General features: G+C 36.4%; 1 protein-coding gene across 4 annotated transcripts in view; it reads right to left on the reverse strand.

The window, feature by feature from the left end:
• sli (slit guidance ligand) overlaps positions 1-16,202 on the reverse strand; it is a 214,907-nt gene that overhangs the window by 63,059 nt on the left and 135,646 nt on the right. For all 4 annotated transcript variants that reach the window (XM_090173981.1, XM_090173980.1, XM_090173982.1 and 1 more), the window contains exon 9: positions 8,660-8,804. In XM_090173981.1, coding sequence (XP_090030107.1) covers positions 8,660-8,804 — 145 coding nt within the window. The remainder of the gene's footprint in view (positions 1-8,659; positions 8,805-16,202) is intronic.

Here is a 16,202-nt window from a genome sequence, read left to right on the forward strand (position 1 = left end):
CGTAGCGGAGAGACTTTCCCCATGAAGAGGCGGCGCGCGGGAGAACGAAGACGACGTAAATAATGTTTGTCGTAAACTACTCCCCCTAGCGGCGGAGAGGCGAAACTAACGGCAAGTATACATCAAAGAGGAGCGGATAAAGGAATAACCCGGAGTGTATTGGGGAACGGCTTCGCCGAATTTCGGCTAAAATGGCTTGTCCTTTCTGGCGACACTTCCGGTTATTGGCGGGATCCGCTATAGACCGCGGATGGATATCGGAAGATTTACAAATCCGAGGTTCACCCTAAATAAACAAGGGTGATGTCTGCCTTATATTCGGGGGTGGGAAAAACAGGAAGACATTACGAGTTGAGTCGTAATTCAGACTTTAGAAAAGAACAACCACGCTTATTTTCTCAACCAATACATAGTAAATTTTGGTGGTTGGAGAAACACCGATTCGACGTCTCGCTAGATGGCGTGTTTTCCCCCGTTTCAAACGGACGCGGGTCGAGGGAAAGACGAAATTACTGCGCTGACGAAAAGGGTCAAATCGAAAACCGTATAAACCAAATCGTACCCATAACCGGAACACCTCTTTGCACCCCAAAAAAAGAGAGTTTTTTAGACGAGGCAGAAACGTGAAGTTTTATACGTTTCGCGGTTTCGTTCCGCTGTACCGATTTCGAAAGTTCCAAAAGTCCTTCTTCATTTGGGCAGGATCTCTATGTAGAAAGGTCAGCGCACTCCCGGTTTTTTTGGTAACTCATTCGTCAGTTTCATACCTGGTAAAATATATTACCGAATTGTTTTCCGCCATATACACTGATACCCCAAACTACAGATAATAAATTATAAAAAATTATGGTACCATTATTTTTATCATCGCTATTATTAGTAATATTATCCTAATATTTAAACATAAGTTACAAAATATATTAAATTTATAAAATTCAGTAGATGGCGCATCATTTATTCGATCATCATTGGGTATCTTATCTTCTAAATACTTCGTTCATCTTATAGGTGCCGACATAAGACTATCAAGCCCCCCCCCCCATGATTTTGAAACGAATGGGATTTTAACTTTAGGCTAATGACTGGCCAAACTTGCTAAATTAATCCACCTAGTGGTGCAAAACCGAAACTTAAGCACAAATCCCGCAATACATGCTACTTGAAACTGTTTCGTAGATGACAAGAGGTAGTATAGATGGTAGGGGTAAGAGGTAGTATAGATGGTAAGGGTGAGAGGGATTTGGGATGACTTGCTCTTTTTCTCCTCCAGGTAGCGTAGATCCTAATTTTGATTGCTCCCACGCCTGTCTAGTGCTGAATACATGGGCCCTTATGAACAATTCAAATTAAGGAAGCCTTGATAATCTTATGGTGCTGACTACCTTGTGACGAACGAGTTGCGCTTTGCAGACATTGGCAAGTGCGGTCACCTTTCTATAAAATAATCCTGATTTGGGGATCGAACTTAAAAGTTATTTTCTTCGATAAAGTAGAAGTTTTTTTTCCGTAATGTCTAAAATATGTTATCGAGAGTCCAAACTGAAGTTAGGCAAAATGACCTTTCGGTGTTGTGTCGGAATCGAAAATAGACTCTCGGGGAGGGATACTCTATAGCTTTAAAATTGTCCGCGACATCGTTACTGAGACGTAAATGTGAATTACGAGATGTCGTAAACACATCCCTGCCAGTTTACTTTTTTTACTATTTCTTTCTTAGCCACAAATAAGATGGCCCCTGGTAAACTTTCGCCTCAACGAACACCCGGCAGTTTCAATCATATTTTCTAACGGGAGGCGCGATTGCGATACATTCGGTCACTCGCTTAAGGGTGCTAGGGGAAAAAGGAAGTTACAAAAAAAACTTATTAGGGAAAAACGTAGCAGCGTCGATATATGGCAGAAGACAGAAACATTTATAAAGCGCGCCATCTATATTTAGAAATTGAAGCTGTTCTAAGAAGAGACTCCCGAAGATAAATGCGAAGGGAAAAAATAAAGTAGAAGAATTATTATTTTCAAAGATCTGTGGCGTAAAATACCTAATTTCAGAAGTATATGATATATTCTCAGAGAGAAGTATTCAGACTGTTAGTGATTTTTCAAAAGGCGTGTCGGAAGTAAAAATAGTTCGAGATGAAATACTAAAACTCTTCAATGACTAACAAGGAGAGTACCCGAGGTGTTTATGGTCGATTTTGTTCAAAGTCGGCCGTAATGTCGACCTATATGAAATATGAAATTTCCCAAAAGGAGACGTTGCACTACCCGTTCGATTTACCATGGAAACCGAAAATGTTTTTCACCACTTAAAACAAAAATGAATTTTTTTCCTTATTTTACCAAAAATTGTTACAATTTACCCAAACTTGATGAAATTTACCGAAATGTGTTAATATGTCAGTGGCGTCGCTTTGGAGAACGTATGAATGTCCGCGACGTTAGAGAGTTGCAAAATCGAAGTCGTTCAAAAATATCTCTAAAAACGCTGAAAATACCAATCTTAATTGTAAATTGTAACTTGAAACTTTATTTGAACCTCCCCCTGGGTGCCCCAGTGGCCTCGAGTCTGCTATGATACAGGATTAATTTTAATTAGTTAGGTGTATACTTCTATCGTAAGAGGTATATTATAAACTTCTGATAATATGTTTCTCAACGATGCGGATGGGAACGCAGAAGTAACTTATTAAAACAGATCGTAGTCTGGGAGCGGATGAAACTGGAGCATTCAGGATATTAATAAAGGAGGTATAAATCATAGAGAAATAATCTTTTTGAAGCGGCGTATATCACCATTATGAAGAAAATATTTTCGGATTCTTTATGGAAAAATAAAAATTCTAATACGAATACTTCGGAGACATTTTTGGGTCAATTTCTTACAGTTCAACATACTATAAAATAGGACTGTAAATATTATAATTTATAAGTAACATAATAAATAACCTGCGATGTCACTTTTATTATTAGATGCCATAATATCGAACTTATTAGCATTTTATTACATGGCTCAATTTACAAATATAATTCTTACGCTTGTTAGGTTGATTATAATATAATTATACGCCATAATGTAGGACTTATCAGAATGCTAAATATTCCATGGTTCAATTTACAAATTAAATTTTTACTTAGGATATTATCATACATTATAATATTAAATTTATTCGCCATACTATTGCACGAAACAATTTTGAAAGTGCTCCTGAACAAGTCCAAATATACAAGGATAAGAAGAAACTTTTACATTAACCAATCCCTTCACCAGAGGACTCTCGAGATACACGAAAGTCAATCAAGTAAACGTCCCTTTTTCGGACTTCAAGAAAAGGGTCAAAAGAAAGTCTGAAAAATACACGTGTAATTAAGCAGCACACACTCTACTTTTAATCCAAGAGCAAAGAAGTTACATTAGCGTAATTGCCGGAATTGAGAGAGGAAGAAAATGGGGGGATAGCCCACTAATAAAAAGGTTGGGCGCCAAATGACGTAATTAATTAAAATTTAGCCCTCCTTAACTCTTACACTGATCCGTATGCGGATGGGAAAGAGCTAACTTATTACGTCGTCATTCCGCAGTTTATTGGTTTTGAAAAATTCGATTTGGGGTCGAGCTTCCAACTTTATACAACCACGCCGAGTGTCGTAAAAAGAAACTTAAAAGGGTGAATTATTCAACGAGAGGGGGTTGCAGTTCGCTCGCGGAAGCCGCCGTCAGGGGGAGGCCGTGTCGTCCTTAACGAATAACCTAATTAAAGATACGAAATGAGGCGAAACAATGGCTTCCATCTACTGGGGAGAGAACTAGAGGAAAGCGATTAAAGATATAGGCGCAAACAACGGATCCCCCCCCCAAAAAAAAGCTCGCCTCCTACTCGTATCGCCCTCGCTTTACGGAGGTAATCAAGAAGCGGGGTTCATTAAGAGGCGTTCGTGGACCTAGCCACTGCTCCGACGACACTTGATTCGCGAAACTCACCAAGCTAGAAATATACTTAAAAGTTGAAGACCGTGGTAAAGATCTTTAAACGTCAGACTACTTACATTGAACGGGACTGGAAACGCCACGCTAAAAGTATTCGCCTTACGATAAAGTTTGGTGGCGCCATCATTTTTCCGTTAATGTAAACTTTGAAGGTGCCTTAACATTTACCACAGTAATTTCGCCGCTATTGGCAGTCTGCCCATTATATCACTTACATCCAACGGAACTAGTAATCCGAGGGGTAAGACAGTCTCAGATAATCTGTACACCGAGTTCGTGCATTTAGCACTGTTAAAGGTACATATTTTCAAGAGTTCGCGAGTTCCATTTAGTACTGTCAAAGGTACGGCAGTGTACACCGAGTTCACAGAGTGTCTTACCCCTCGTAGTAATCCCACGCTGAAAGGATTTAGTTCAATATCACCCAAAATCATTTCTCCCAAACTACTTTTTACCCAATCCCATTTGACCCAAACACATTTCTCCCAAGTCTATTTCACCCAAATCTATTTATCCCAAAAAGATATAAAAACACATCATACGATTCTAACCCATTTTATGTTAACCAGAACACCAACTGCGATAAACCTACTACTTTAACATCTAAATATATGAAACTTAAAAAAACTTGTTTTTTTTTAAAAAGATTAAACATGCTATACAAATGTATTCAAATCTAATTTAATTTTTAATCTATTTTAACTTGTTTTTTTAGAGATTAAACATACAATAGAAATGTATTCAAATTTAATTTAATTTTTAAATCTATTTTGGCTTTTTTTTAAAGATTAAACATACAATAGAAATGTATTCAAATTTAATTTAATTTTTAATCTATTTTGACTTGTTCTTTTTTAAAGATTAAACCAAGAATGTATTATTTATACTCCGGGAGAATGAAAATGTCGAGATTATTTTTAGCGTTTCTCCAATTCCACAAATGTATTCAAATTTAATTTAATGCCATAAATAAATAACTTTGTGAATTTTGGGTAAAGTGGGAATTGGGAAGAATGGGTTTGGGTCAAATGGGAACATACCGCTGAAAGTATTAATTTTTATGGCGCCATCATTTGTCCTTTAAAGTAAAATTTTAAGGTGCCTGAACATTTATCACAGTGTTTCCGCAGTAATTTGCTGTCTGATCTTCAGACCACTTATATTCAATGGGACTCGAAAAGCCGCACTAAAATTATTCGTTACCTCACGAAATATTTTTTTGGCGCCCTCATTGATTGGTTATTTAAATATAAGTACTCGTAATAAATAGTTAATTATTTAAATAAATAATAATTTATTACCTTCAAAGTTCTTATTCTTAATAGTTCGTAAAATAATTAATATTTTAATATTAACTATTTTACCAAAGTACCTTCAAAGCTTAAAGAAATTGACAGCAGATGTCGCATCACGCACCTTTTAAAAAATCTACTCGCGTTTCTACTAGGATAATTTCTTTAAGCGAGCATAAAATAACGTAACGAGTCCCGTTGTATGTTAGTGGTCTGAGGTTAAACTATCTTTCACAAGTAACGACACAAGTCCATTTTCCATGAATAGAAAGAAGCCGCTTTTGAACAGATATTCGATGCCAGCAGCTGCTGGAGGATATGGAAGGAGTTCAGGAGTGACAAAAGGGCTCTCGATGACAACGTATTGACCACGTCGGGCTACATCGATTATCGGTTTTCCATTCCATGTATAATAAGGTCTATAGCTTCCCAATCCTTCCGCGTCCGACTAGGGTTATCCTTCATTACTCTTCCGTTGTTGGGTCCTCTGGTCCCCACCATTCTTACTCGACAAGAATATATTCTGGTTAACAGAGAATATGGGTGGGGTGGCGGTGTGGTTAGCACTTTCGCCTCGCAGCAAGAGAAGCCGGGCTCGATCCCAGCTTGTGGCACTGGGTGAAAAATCAGAACCACTCCCTCCGCGTTGAGTTTGCCAGTTCTCTCCCCACTGGTTTAAGGGGTTTTCCCTCGAGATCTTCGGTTTCCCCTTCCATAAAAACTTGTTGGGGTTAACGGTAATATTTAGTGTTGGCTCGCGTGGCATGAAGGGCTTGCCACCACCCTCCTACGCATTGTAACCCGGTCACCTGTTTAAAGGCATTACAAGTCTTTCTATGACTGCCTCAGGTGCTTTTAAGAGTTTGGACAATTTCAGGGCTGACACAATATTTTATTAAATCAAATTCCCAAACGTTCCCCTGTTTTCCCTGACCATCTTTAGAGATTTTCCCGTTTAGACCACTTTTAATTTGATATTTTACTTTTATTAATAAATAAGTTAATTTACTAAAATTATTTTTAAGTCAATAGAGGTTATGTTATTTTTTGGCAAAGTTGGAATTAGAAAGTTTAAAAATAACCGGAACTAAATGTTTCGGAACTATAGATAACTAACTAAAAAGATTCATGATAAATTGATATTTCCAGAGAATTTGCAAATTTTTAAAAATTTCTATTTTCAAATACCCGGACCTTTTAGACCTATTTTCAAATTTCATGACTTTTTATGACTATTTTCTCATTCCCTCTCAAATACTGTGACCTCTTAGACCCATTTTAAAATTTCCTGACTTTGTATGACTACTTTCTTATTCCCTGACCTTTTCCTGATTTGTTAGGCCTATTTTCAAATTCGCTGAACTTTTCCCGGACATTTGAGGATTATATTCTCTTCCCTCACCTTTCCCCGATTTTTCATGCCAATTTTCTCATTCTCGGCCTTTTTTGTGATATTTTTTATTTATTTTCAAATTCCCTGACTTTTCTCTAAATTCCCTGTTTTGCTAACTATAGTTGCCACTTTGAATTTTAAATTTAGTAGTTAATTAAAACTATAGACGCTGGATTCTAGAAAAACTCAAATCTCATTAACTAATCAACTATAGAACTCACAAAAATTATATTCAGCTTGATCTCTATAAATTTCAAATATTTATGGGCGTAAATGTTCAAGGATGCTCTACTGGAATTAAAGCCTTTAAAAGACAACATGAACTCTCTCTCTCTCTCTCTGGAAGAATCGTAATGAATAATATACGCCTCAGCGAAGGTAAGAGAGGCAGAAAAAAGGTATTTGAATAGATAAGGAACGAAGGGTTAGCAGCCCTCATCCAGAGTGAAAAAGATTGCGCGAAGGAAACATAAATCAAATACTTATAAATGGGAAAATAATCTGAAGACATTTGAAAACGCGCCGCTGCGGATGAAAATTCCAAAAGTAATAAAATAAAAAAATATTGCCTCTTTCTCCTCGCGTACACCCGCCCTCCTCCTTTGACTTTTTCTGGGATGGAGGAAAAAAACGATTTTCAAAAGAAAAATTTGCATTTTCCCGAAATCGCAAAATCAACACAAAATTTTTACCCAGCTATTCGGATCTAAAATTACACCCTCTGTGCCGAAGTCAGTCGAGAAAAAAATGTCCTTTACAACGCGACAAAATATCAGAGCCGAAGGCGAAAAAAGAAGTACAAGGCTAACAGCGAAATAAAATAAAAAAACACACAACCATACACCCTGCGAAGTATACTTTCCAGTAAGACGTTAATGCGTTACAGAAAAGTTGGGAATGTAGCGAAGCCTTCTTTGAAATGTTTACATTCAGTCTGGCCATTTCCTTTTTCGGTCTCTCGGGGGTTTTTTGTCCTCGCTGAAGGACACGCACGAATGTCGACAATGAAAACCGTCACATTGTCAAAACAGGGACCTCAATTTCGACTAACTTCCGCTTCCGGTAGGGGGTGGAGTTAGAACCGGAAATGGCCGACAAACAAAAAGAAACCGTGAACGAAAAGTGGAAGAGGAGGGATTTCCGGAATACAAAAAAACCCCTGGCGGCAGACTGTTGAAAGATTTGGAGCGTCGATCAGAAAAAGAAATGAACGACGGAAGTAAACAATATGGATTTTAGGTTTTAAAAAGAAGGTCAGGCGGCTTGTAAGAAAATAAATAATATCGATATTTTATCTGATGGAAAAGTGAACCATTTTAAGGGTCTAGAACACGCAAGATTGAGCTTTTTTTCCTTTGGGAACAAATTGGAAGGTTTTCAAAAGGAATTGAGATACCGCGGGAACCTCAAATAGTTGGTTTTACCATCACCCCGAATTCTAGTTGGTTTTCAGTTTACCCTAAATCCGTCGTGAATTTCAAAGAGTTGGTTTTAGAATTTTAAATAATTGATATTGCGCTCACCAAGAAGCCTTCGCAGAAATAGTTGGTCTTACTTTCAATTCTAAGTCTTCGTAGAATGCCAAATAGTTGGAATTACACTAACCCCGAATCATTTGTTGAATCTAAAATTGTTGGCTGTCCGCTTATATTCAAGATTTCGTAAATATCAAACAGTTGGTTTTACGCAGAATCTCAAATAGTTGGTCTTACTCTCACCTTCAAGTCTTCAAAGAATCTCCAACTAGTTGCTTTTATACGCTCACCCCAAATCCTTTGCATACTCTTAAATAGTTGCTTTTACACTTATTCTCAAACCGTCAAAAGTTTCATATATTTGGTTTTACATCCACGCCAAAACCGCCGTAGAATCTCAAATAGTGAATCTTACGTTCACCCCGATTTTCTTATAGAATCTCAAAGAGTTAATTTTTCGTCCATGGCACCAAAGCCGTCGCAATGTTAACAATAAAAAGTAGTGGGTACTTACAGCTCGGTAATCGTTTCGGGAATATGATCCGGTATTTTGGTAATTCCTTTGTCTCTACAATCCACCACGCCTTCGTAACAAGAACAAGGGTACGGACAGACCGGTTCCATTTGGCAGCCATCTTGTTGGTTTAAATCTTCAACACCTGAAATAAAAAAATGTTATCGTTAAATTGAGCTTTTATTAAAATGGAATTTATCTTTCCGTAACTAATTATACTCGTTTTCTCGAAAGATAAAAGAAATAGTTCGTAAGACCAATACTATAGATGGCGTAATGCAATTGAGAAAATAGAGCATTTCCGTTTGAGAGGTGGATCATACTATCGGCTCTAGCAAGGTAGAGTCGTAAGTTCTTAATACTCTAAATACGTTCTTACTGAAAATGTTCAATAATTTCATTAAACGTTAAAGTAAGTAAATAGTTAATACCAACTGGAAATTTAAATTCAAATGGAAACAGTAACGCCATCTGTAGACGACTTAATTTTTAAAATGTTTTTGTGGGCACAATTATCCCTACATTTTTTCTTTTTATCAAAAATGTAATCGTTAAATTGAGCTTTTATTAAAGTTGAATTATACTCGTTTTCTCGAAAGATAAACGAAATAGTTCGTAAGACCGACAATAGATGGGGCAATGCAATTGAGAAAATAGAGCATTTCCGTTTGAGAGGTGGAGCTTAAGTAGTAGATCATACTAGCGGACTTGCCACGAGGTAGACTCGTACGTTCTCACTAGCCTAAATAAGCGCTTGCTTCGAAACGTTTAAATAGCGAGCGGTTAACACAATTATTTAATTAAAAGTGAACATAAATAAAGAGAGAACGAGATAAAGAATCCTCATTCTCGATAAAATCGTAGGTTCGCGCCACGATCTAATTAATAGGCGGTAATTACCAAAAACGGAGGGGGGGGGGCAGGACTTGAAGGGGGGCGGTAGTTCAGAATTAATGGAATAAAATGTCCCTAGCTCATTAGCGATTTCAATTCCATTTAGATAACAATTTTGGAGCTAAAATAGAAAGTTTAAAAAAAGGAAATTTTGAAAATAAAACTCTACGCTCTTCTTCCGCTAGAGCAGATTAAAAGCGAGTTAACTTTCGAAGCGCCATCTAGAATCAAGGAGAGAGAGAGAGAAACGTCGTTTCTTCTTACGCTTGGTGGAGCCACAATCGCTTTATTGGGAACCAGTCAGCCGACAAAGAGTAACGCGAAGGGGCCTTATACCTTTCCGAAAAGGGTCGGAAATATCCCATTCGCGAGAAAGCGACGACTGAAACGACCATAGAGGGAGCTAGTGTTCCGGGGGTAAAATGGCGGGCAGGTAAACAAAGTTATAAAACAAAGTCTCTGAGCTATGCGCGCCGAAAACTTCGCTTTGCAAGGTGGAATGGGAAGTGTTTAACAGATCAAAGGCGAAGGGACATTCCAAATTAACGCCGTGAAATGCTGCTTTAACACCGCTATTTTCTTAAAAAGGTTTTCAGGTACACGAAATTGAACAATTTAACCGTTACTTCCGGTTTAAAGTGGATCGTTCGAACGAGGGTACAGTCGAGGCGACGTGACCAAACGTGACTATAAAAGAGTAGGCTATTAGAAACCAATCGGTGGGCCTGTAGTTGCGTTCTAAATTGTATTGAGAGGAAGACCAACCATCAAATGTCCCATTACGGACGGAATCCCGTCGTTAATTTTCAAGCGAAAGGTGTTTTCCGTTAAACTTACAGGTACGCCACTAATTACAACAAGGAGGCTTTGTTAGTTCTGTATGTAGGCTAAATTTCATCATAAGTAATATAGTAAGCGTAAGTAAGACACTTCAAATTTTCCTGACGGAAATGGATTTTTAATAGTCTGTTTCGCAAATAGTCAAGCAACTATTATATGGACAAATTAACATTAATTAAGATCATTTAGTGTCATACTTACGTTTGTTTAGTTATTTATGGTTTAATCACTTTGGGGCTGTTCACAAATTACGTAACGCGGTAGGGGGGGGGAGGGGTTTGTGCAAGCGTTACGAATTGTTACGTGGGGGGGGGTTCACTAAAATGTTACGTAACACATCTTATTTTTAATATCGTAGAATAAAATTTTCATCACTTTCAGAAACAGTCGCAATTATTAAAAACATAAGCATTTTCATTGGTTTACCCAAGTTTAAAAGAATTTCATACGACCTTGATCTACAGTTTCGCCTATTTTCCCACGCTCGGGATGGACAAAGGTGCGAGAACGATTAGTACCTGGTCTTATTGTACTTTATTACCAGAATATTAGTTGTTTCGTACTATAATAATATAAGGGGGGTCGATATTTGTTACGTAATTTAAGAAGAGGGGTTTTTACATTTGTTACTTTTTGTTACGAGGGGGAGGGGGGAGGCCAAAATGTGGTTTTTCTGCGTTACGTAATTTGTGAATAGCCCCTTTGGTCTAATAGTCTTTCAGAAAAAGCATTACACATAACACTATTTGAGTAGTTCCAATAAGAGCCGACCATCAATTAAGCATTAAGGCGTAACGTTTTGTTTGGGAATGAAAAAATAATACCCTGTTTTCAACAGATGTTGGACAGATGCAAAATCGCTTTAAATATATTATAAAAAAATCATTTCAGAAAATAAAAGTACAACCATTTTATAACGGAATACTCAAAATTGAATATTTATGAAATAGCAGCGAGTAAACAAAGGGTTAAAAAGAGAGCTCAAAGGACCCTATTTTCAGGGCAAATCGAACAATCAGGGTATGCTCAAATTTTATTGTCGAACATTTTGGGGATAGGACCGTGTCGCGAGGGGCGAAACGATGCGGGAACATACAAGTAAAACCGTCACGAGAGAGGGAGTTATAAAAAAGCGAAAAATACACAAGGAGCTTGATTTTTCGGGGGTAGAGAAGCCCCCTAACGGCGGTCTCCGCAAACTCCGCCAATTCAACAAAATCATCACTTCAATCGCGGGACGCACAATGAAATCTCGCAGCGCCTATCTCTATTATTGCATTATGAAACGGACTGGTATGTCTCGGCCATTCGGACTGGTATGTCTGGAACCAGCCACCGGGGGGCGCTACTGGGGGCTGTTCTCTTTCTATCGCCGCTTCACCCAAGGTGCCCGTACGATTGTACGTTAACCAGCGTCACCACCACCACCAGCACCACCGCAGCGACGCTCAAATTCGAACCACCTTCGGGATATAAGGAGGCTTTTAATCCAGTTTGCCGCCAGGGGGAAGGAAGGACGTAAGTGGAATACAATGCGGGGGTTCGGCGCAACCAACTGCACTTTGTAAATATTAGGGGGCCCGCCAATATCATCCCGAGTCCGTAGCTACCGGCGTCACCTGATATTAAGCAAGGAACGGGGATAAGCCAGGCTATAGCGTGACTGAGGGTGCGGGTTACGTTCATTGTATCCGAAGCGTACCCGGAAGGGGGTTTAATGTAGGAATGATCTCATCGGACCCGTAGGTCACTTAACAAATGGTCAATAGGCGCCTGATTGCTACCAGATGGAGCCACGCTAGCGATGCTCTATTTGGGTAGCCTTCGTCATCATTCAATTAAATACACGTCTCTTTGGGATAAAAGTATCCAGCTCACTATGCTCGCGTTATCATAGTGACCTTTTAAAACTATGACATTGAAAACATATGGCTTATGAATAAGACCATAAGTAACATAATAACAATAAGTATGTCAATTAGGAAAAATTATTAACGAACTGATTTTCAGAGGTATTGCGCAATCTAGGTTTAATTCTTAGCACAGAGCCCCCTAGTTTCTAAATATGCCTGAGGCAAAATATACTACTACCAAGGACGATAACACGCTACTCAGTTCGAGTGCGAGTCCAAGTCGGAGTTCGACGAGAATGTCAGTGTAGTAAAAAGGTTCGGTCAGGAAATTAGCATTAAAACAATACGAAGTGTCATACTTATTGGTTTTGTTACTTATGATAATAGTAACGTTGAAATTATGCATCGTCAGGCGGAGTAATACATGCCGTTCATTTTGAGCCGTGATTCGGTGTAAGCTTCCGCGGCTTAGCGTACCCATTGAAAACTGCTTTAAAGTTACGAAATAAATGTTTATCTTTAAAGAGGTTTTCCCGCGAGATCTTCGGTTTCCCCTTCCCATAAAAACTTGCTGAGGTTAACGGTAATAGTAAGTGTAGGGAGCTGTTGGCTCGCGTGGCATGAAGGGCTTGCCACCACCTTCCTACGTATTGTAACCCGGCCACCTGTTTAAAGGCATTAAAAGTCGGTAGATGACTTGGGCCCAAGGTGGTGCCTTGGGTATTAGCCGAGCTGATTATTATTATTATTATTATTATTACCTTCGCGAGTTTGAAGCAGTTTTCCATGGGTGCGATATTCGTGACAAAACCGTTGAAAGAATACACCGCATCACAGTTATCGAAGAGCATTAACGGGATAGGCAAATTAATACTTCTCTAGTAACAGACATATTAAATACTTCTAATTACAAACTAAAATAAAATTTCGTCAACTCTATTATAAAACTATTTTCAAACTCGTAATGATCCTAAATAAAGATACACCATATTTGAGGAATTTAATAGCTAGAAAAAAGCATATTAACCGTCGTACATTTGCGCGGAGAGAGAAACAGCCGTTCTTGAAAAGGAGTTAAAGCTCCCACGAAGATCGTTTAAGAAGAACTTCCAGAGAGAGAATATATATTTGCGTGTTCTTGGTTTCCTAAGACGATGTCACTCGCAGATACCGGAGTTAAATCTCTCTTCTCAGAGAGAGAGAGAATTATAGCGAAAGAGTTAACTCAACTGTTTCTCTTTGGCCCCTAAAAGGAAACTTAACGGCAAAGGATTTAAAGAAATAGAGGGGGAGGGGGGTGTATAGCAAAGATGCGTATATATATAAATAGAGAGAAGAGAAGAAAACAGATGGCGTTGTCATCGTACGTCATTAAAAGAAAAGGCTTTCTCGGAGTTGATGCCGCGGTATTAAGGAAGAAGAACAAATCCTTTCGATAGCAGCTTCTATACGCAATGGGGGATCTGAGTTTAAGTCAATGATAGAAACCTCCCCAAATCAATGGAATGAAACTGCGGGTCCACTGGGAAATTAAATAGAATTCCATTACTCCTGTTTTGAAACCGAGGCCTACGCTTTCTAGGAAATATTATAAATTTGAAAGAATGTTCTAAGTATTTTGCTTGAAATATCCTTTCCTCAAGAGTATCTATTATTTTATTTGAAATATACTTTCCTCGGAGTATCTATTATTTTATTTGAAATATACTTACCTCAAAGAGTATCTATTATTTTATTTGAAATATACTTTCCTCGGAGTATCTATTATTTTATTTGAAATATACTTACCTCAAAGAGTATCTATTATTTTATTTGAAATATACTTTCCTCAAAGAGTATCTATTATTTTATTTGAAATATACTTACCTCAAAGAGTAGCTATTATTTTATTTGAAATATACTTCCCTCAAAGAGTATCTATTATTTTATTTGAAATATACTTAACTCAAAGATTATCTATTATTTTATTTGAAATGTACTTTCCTCAAAGAGTATCTATTATTTTATTTGAAATGTATTTTCCTCAAAGAGTATCTATTTTTTTATTTGAAATATCCTTTCCTCAAAAGAATTTATTATTTATTTGGAAATATACTTCACTCAAAGATTATCTATTATTTTATTTGAAATAGACTTTCCCCAAAGGTTATCTATTATTTTATTTGCATTATACTTTCCCCAAAGGTTATCTATTATTTTATTTGAAATATACTTTCCTCAAATAGTACTTATTTTTTATTTTAAATAAACGTTTATCGAAAAATGTTCATTATTTTATTTTAAATAAACGTTTATCGAAAAATGTTCATTATTTTATTTTAAATAAACGTTTATCGAAAAAATTTCATTATTTTATTTGAAATAAACGTTTATCGAAAAATGTTCATTATTTTATTTTAAATAAACGTTTATCGAAAAAATTTCATTATTTTATTTGAAATAAACGTTTATCGAAAAATTTTCATTATTTTATTTGAAATAAACGTTTATCGAAAAATGTTCATTATTTTATTTGAAATAAACGTTTATCGAAAAATGTTCATTATTTTATTTTAAATAAACGTTTATATCGAAATACTAATTACTCTTTGAAAAATTTATATTTTATTTGAAACATTATTTACTGAAAGGGTATTTTGTACTTTATTTTAAACATATTTTACTCAAAGAGTATTTTGTATTTTTGAAAGATACTTTCCTCAAAGAGTATTTGGATTTATAATTGAAATATTATCTCTTTTCTTCAAAGAATATTTATTATTCTATATGAAAAACACTTTTCTCACCAAGTATTTTGTATTTTATTTGAAGTATAATTTACGAAAGATTACTTAGTATTTAAGAACTAAGTAGTATAATTTAAGAAAGAAAAATTGTACATAAATTAGTTTAACTTTCAAGCATTTTATCAATTAGAAAAACACTGAAAATTTCACTTGAAAAAATCAATTACGACGCACTTAGCGGCTACTTGAAAACTAAACAAGCCTTTGCATAAACTGGATCAGCCATTAGGCTCTTTCGTTCGCGAATTTACGATCACCAATTTTCAAACAGAAATTCGAAAATACGTCTTAAAAGCTAAAAATTAGGTCGAACTCATCCCATAAATTAATCCCACGAGAATTATTTCTGACGTTGAAATTATCTTTAAAGAGGATAAAATTAAATAATTCTGAATGCCTCGAGGGCAAAATTTATCAAGAACATTTTTAGGTAACTGAGGACTACGAATCAATTCGTTTACAGAATCAAGAAGTAGTCTATTTAGGCCAGACTGAAAATAACAATTCGAATTGAAACCGTAACGCCATCTATCGAGGACTTGGTTTTAATTTCTTTCCTTTGTCAGAATACTTCTAAAAACTATTTCGCTAATTTAGAATAATTAAATAGTTAAATTCATAACTAAGTACTTTAAAAGAAGAAGCACGTCAAATTAATATTTTTATTTAAGAATGATAACTTTCAAAGCTTCAGATTGAGGCGTCGAAGATATAAAATCCATAATGAAGCTTAAAGTGTTGGCTGCGCGAAATTTTAGCTATGGATAATTGATGATTCATTAGAAAGAGTAAATATTTTATAGTAAGTACAGAAAATTTCATAAAAATCGGTTAAGCGGTCTTTGAATTATTATAAAAAGAAGTCAAAATGGTGGAAATCGAGGTTTTCGGCGAATTTCTTTACATCTGGGATTAAAAGCGGGTTGATTTAACACCCAGGAAAAATTCTACGCTGTAGTAATTGAATACACAAGAATGATAAAATACGCGAAAAAGTAGATTAGTCCATAATTAAAAGGGATAATATAGCTAAATCCTAAACAAAAGGCTACGTAGTAGAAAAATATGAAACCGAAGCAAGCCTTGTAAAACTTTTATTATTTTATTTTCCATAAAAAAGCGCGTCCGTAAATAAATATTTTCAATTTCGATAATAAGGCTAATATGATT

The sequence above is a fragment of the Leiobunum rupestre genome, chromosome 4 (assembly GCF_980474605.1).
Source record: "Leiobunum rupestre chromosome 4, qqLeiRupe1.1.hap1, whole genome shotgun sequence".
Classification (NCBI taxonomy): Eukaryota; Metazoa; Arthropoda; class Arachnida; order Opiliones; family Sclerosomatidae; genus Leiobunum; species Leiobunum rupestre.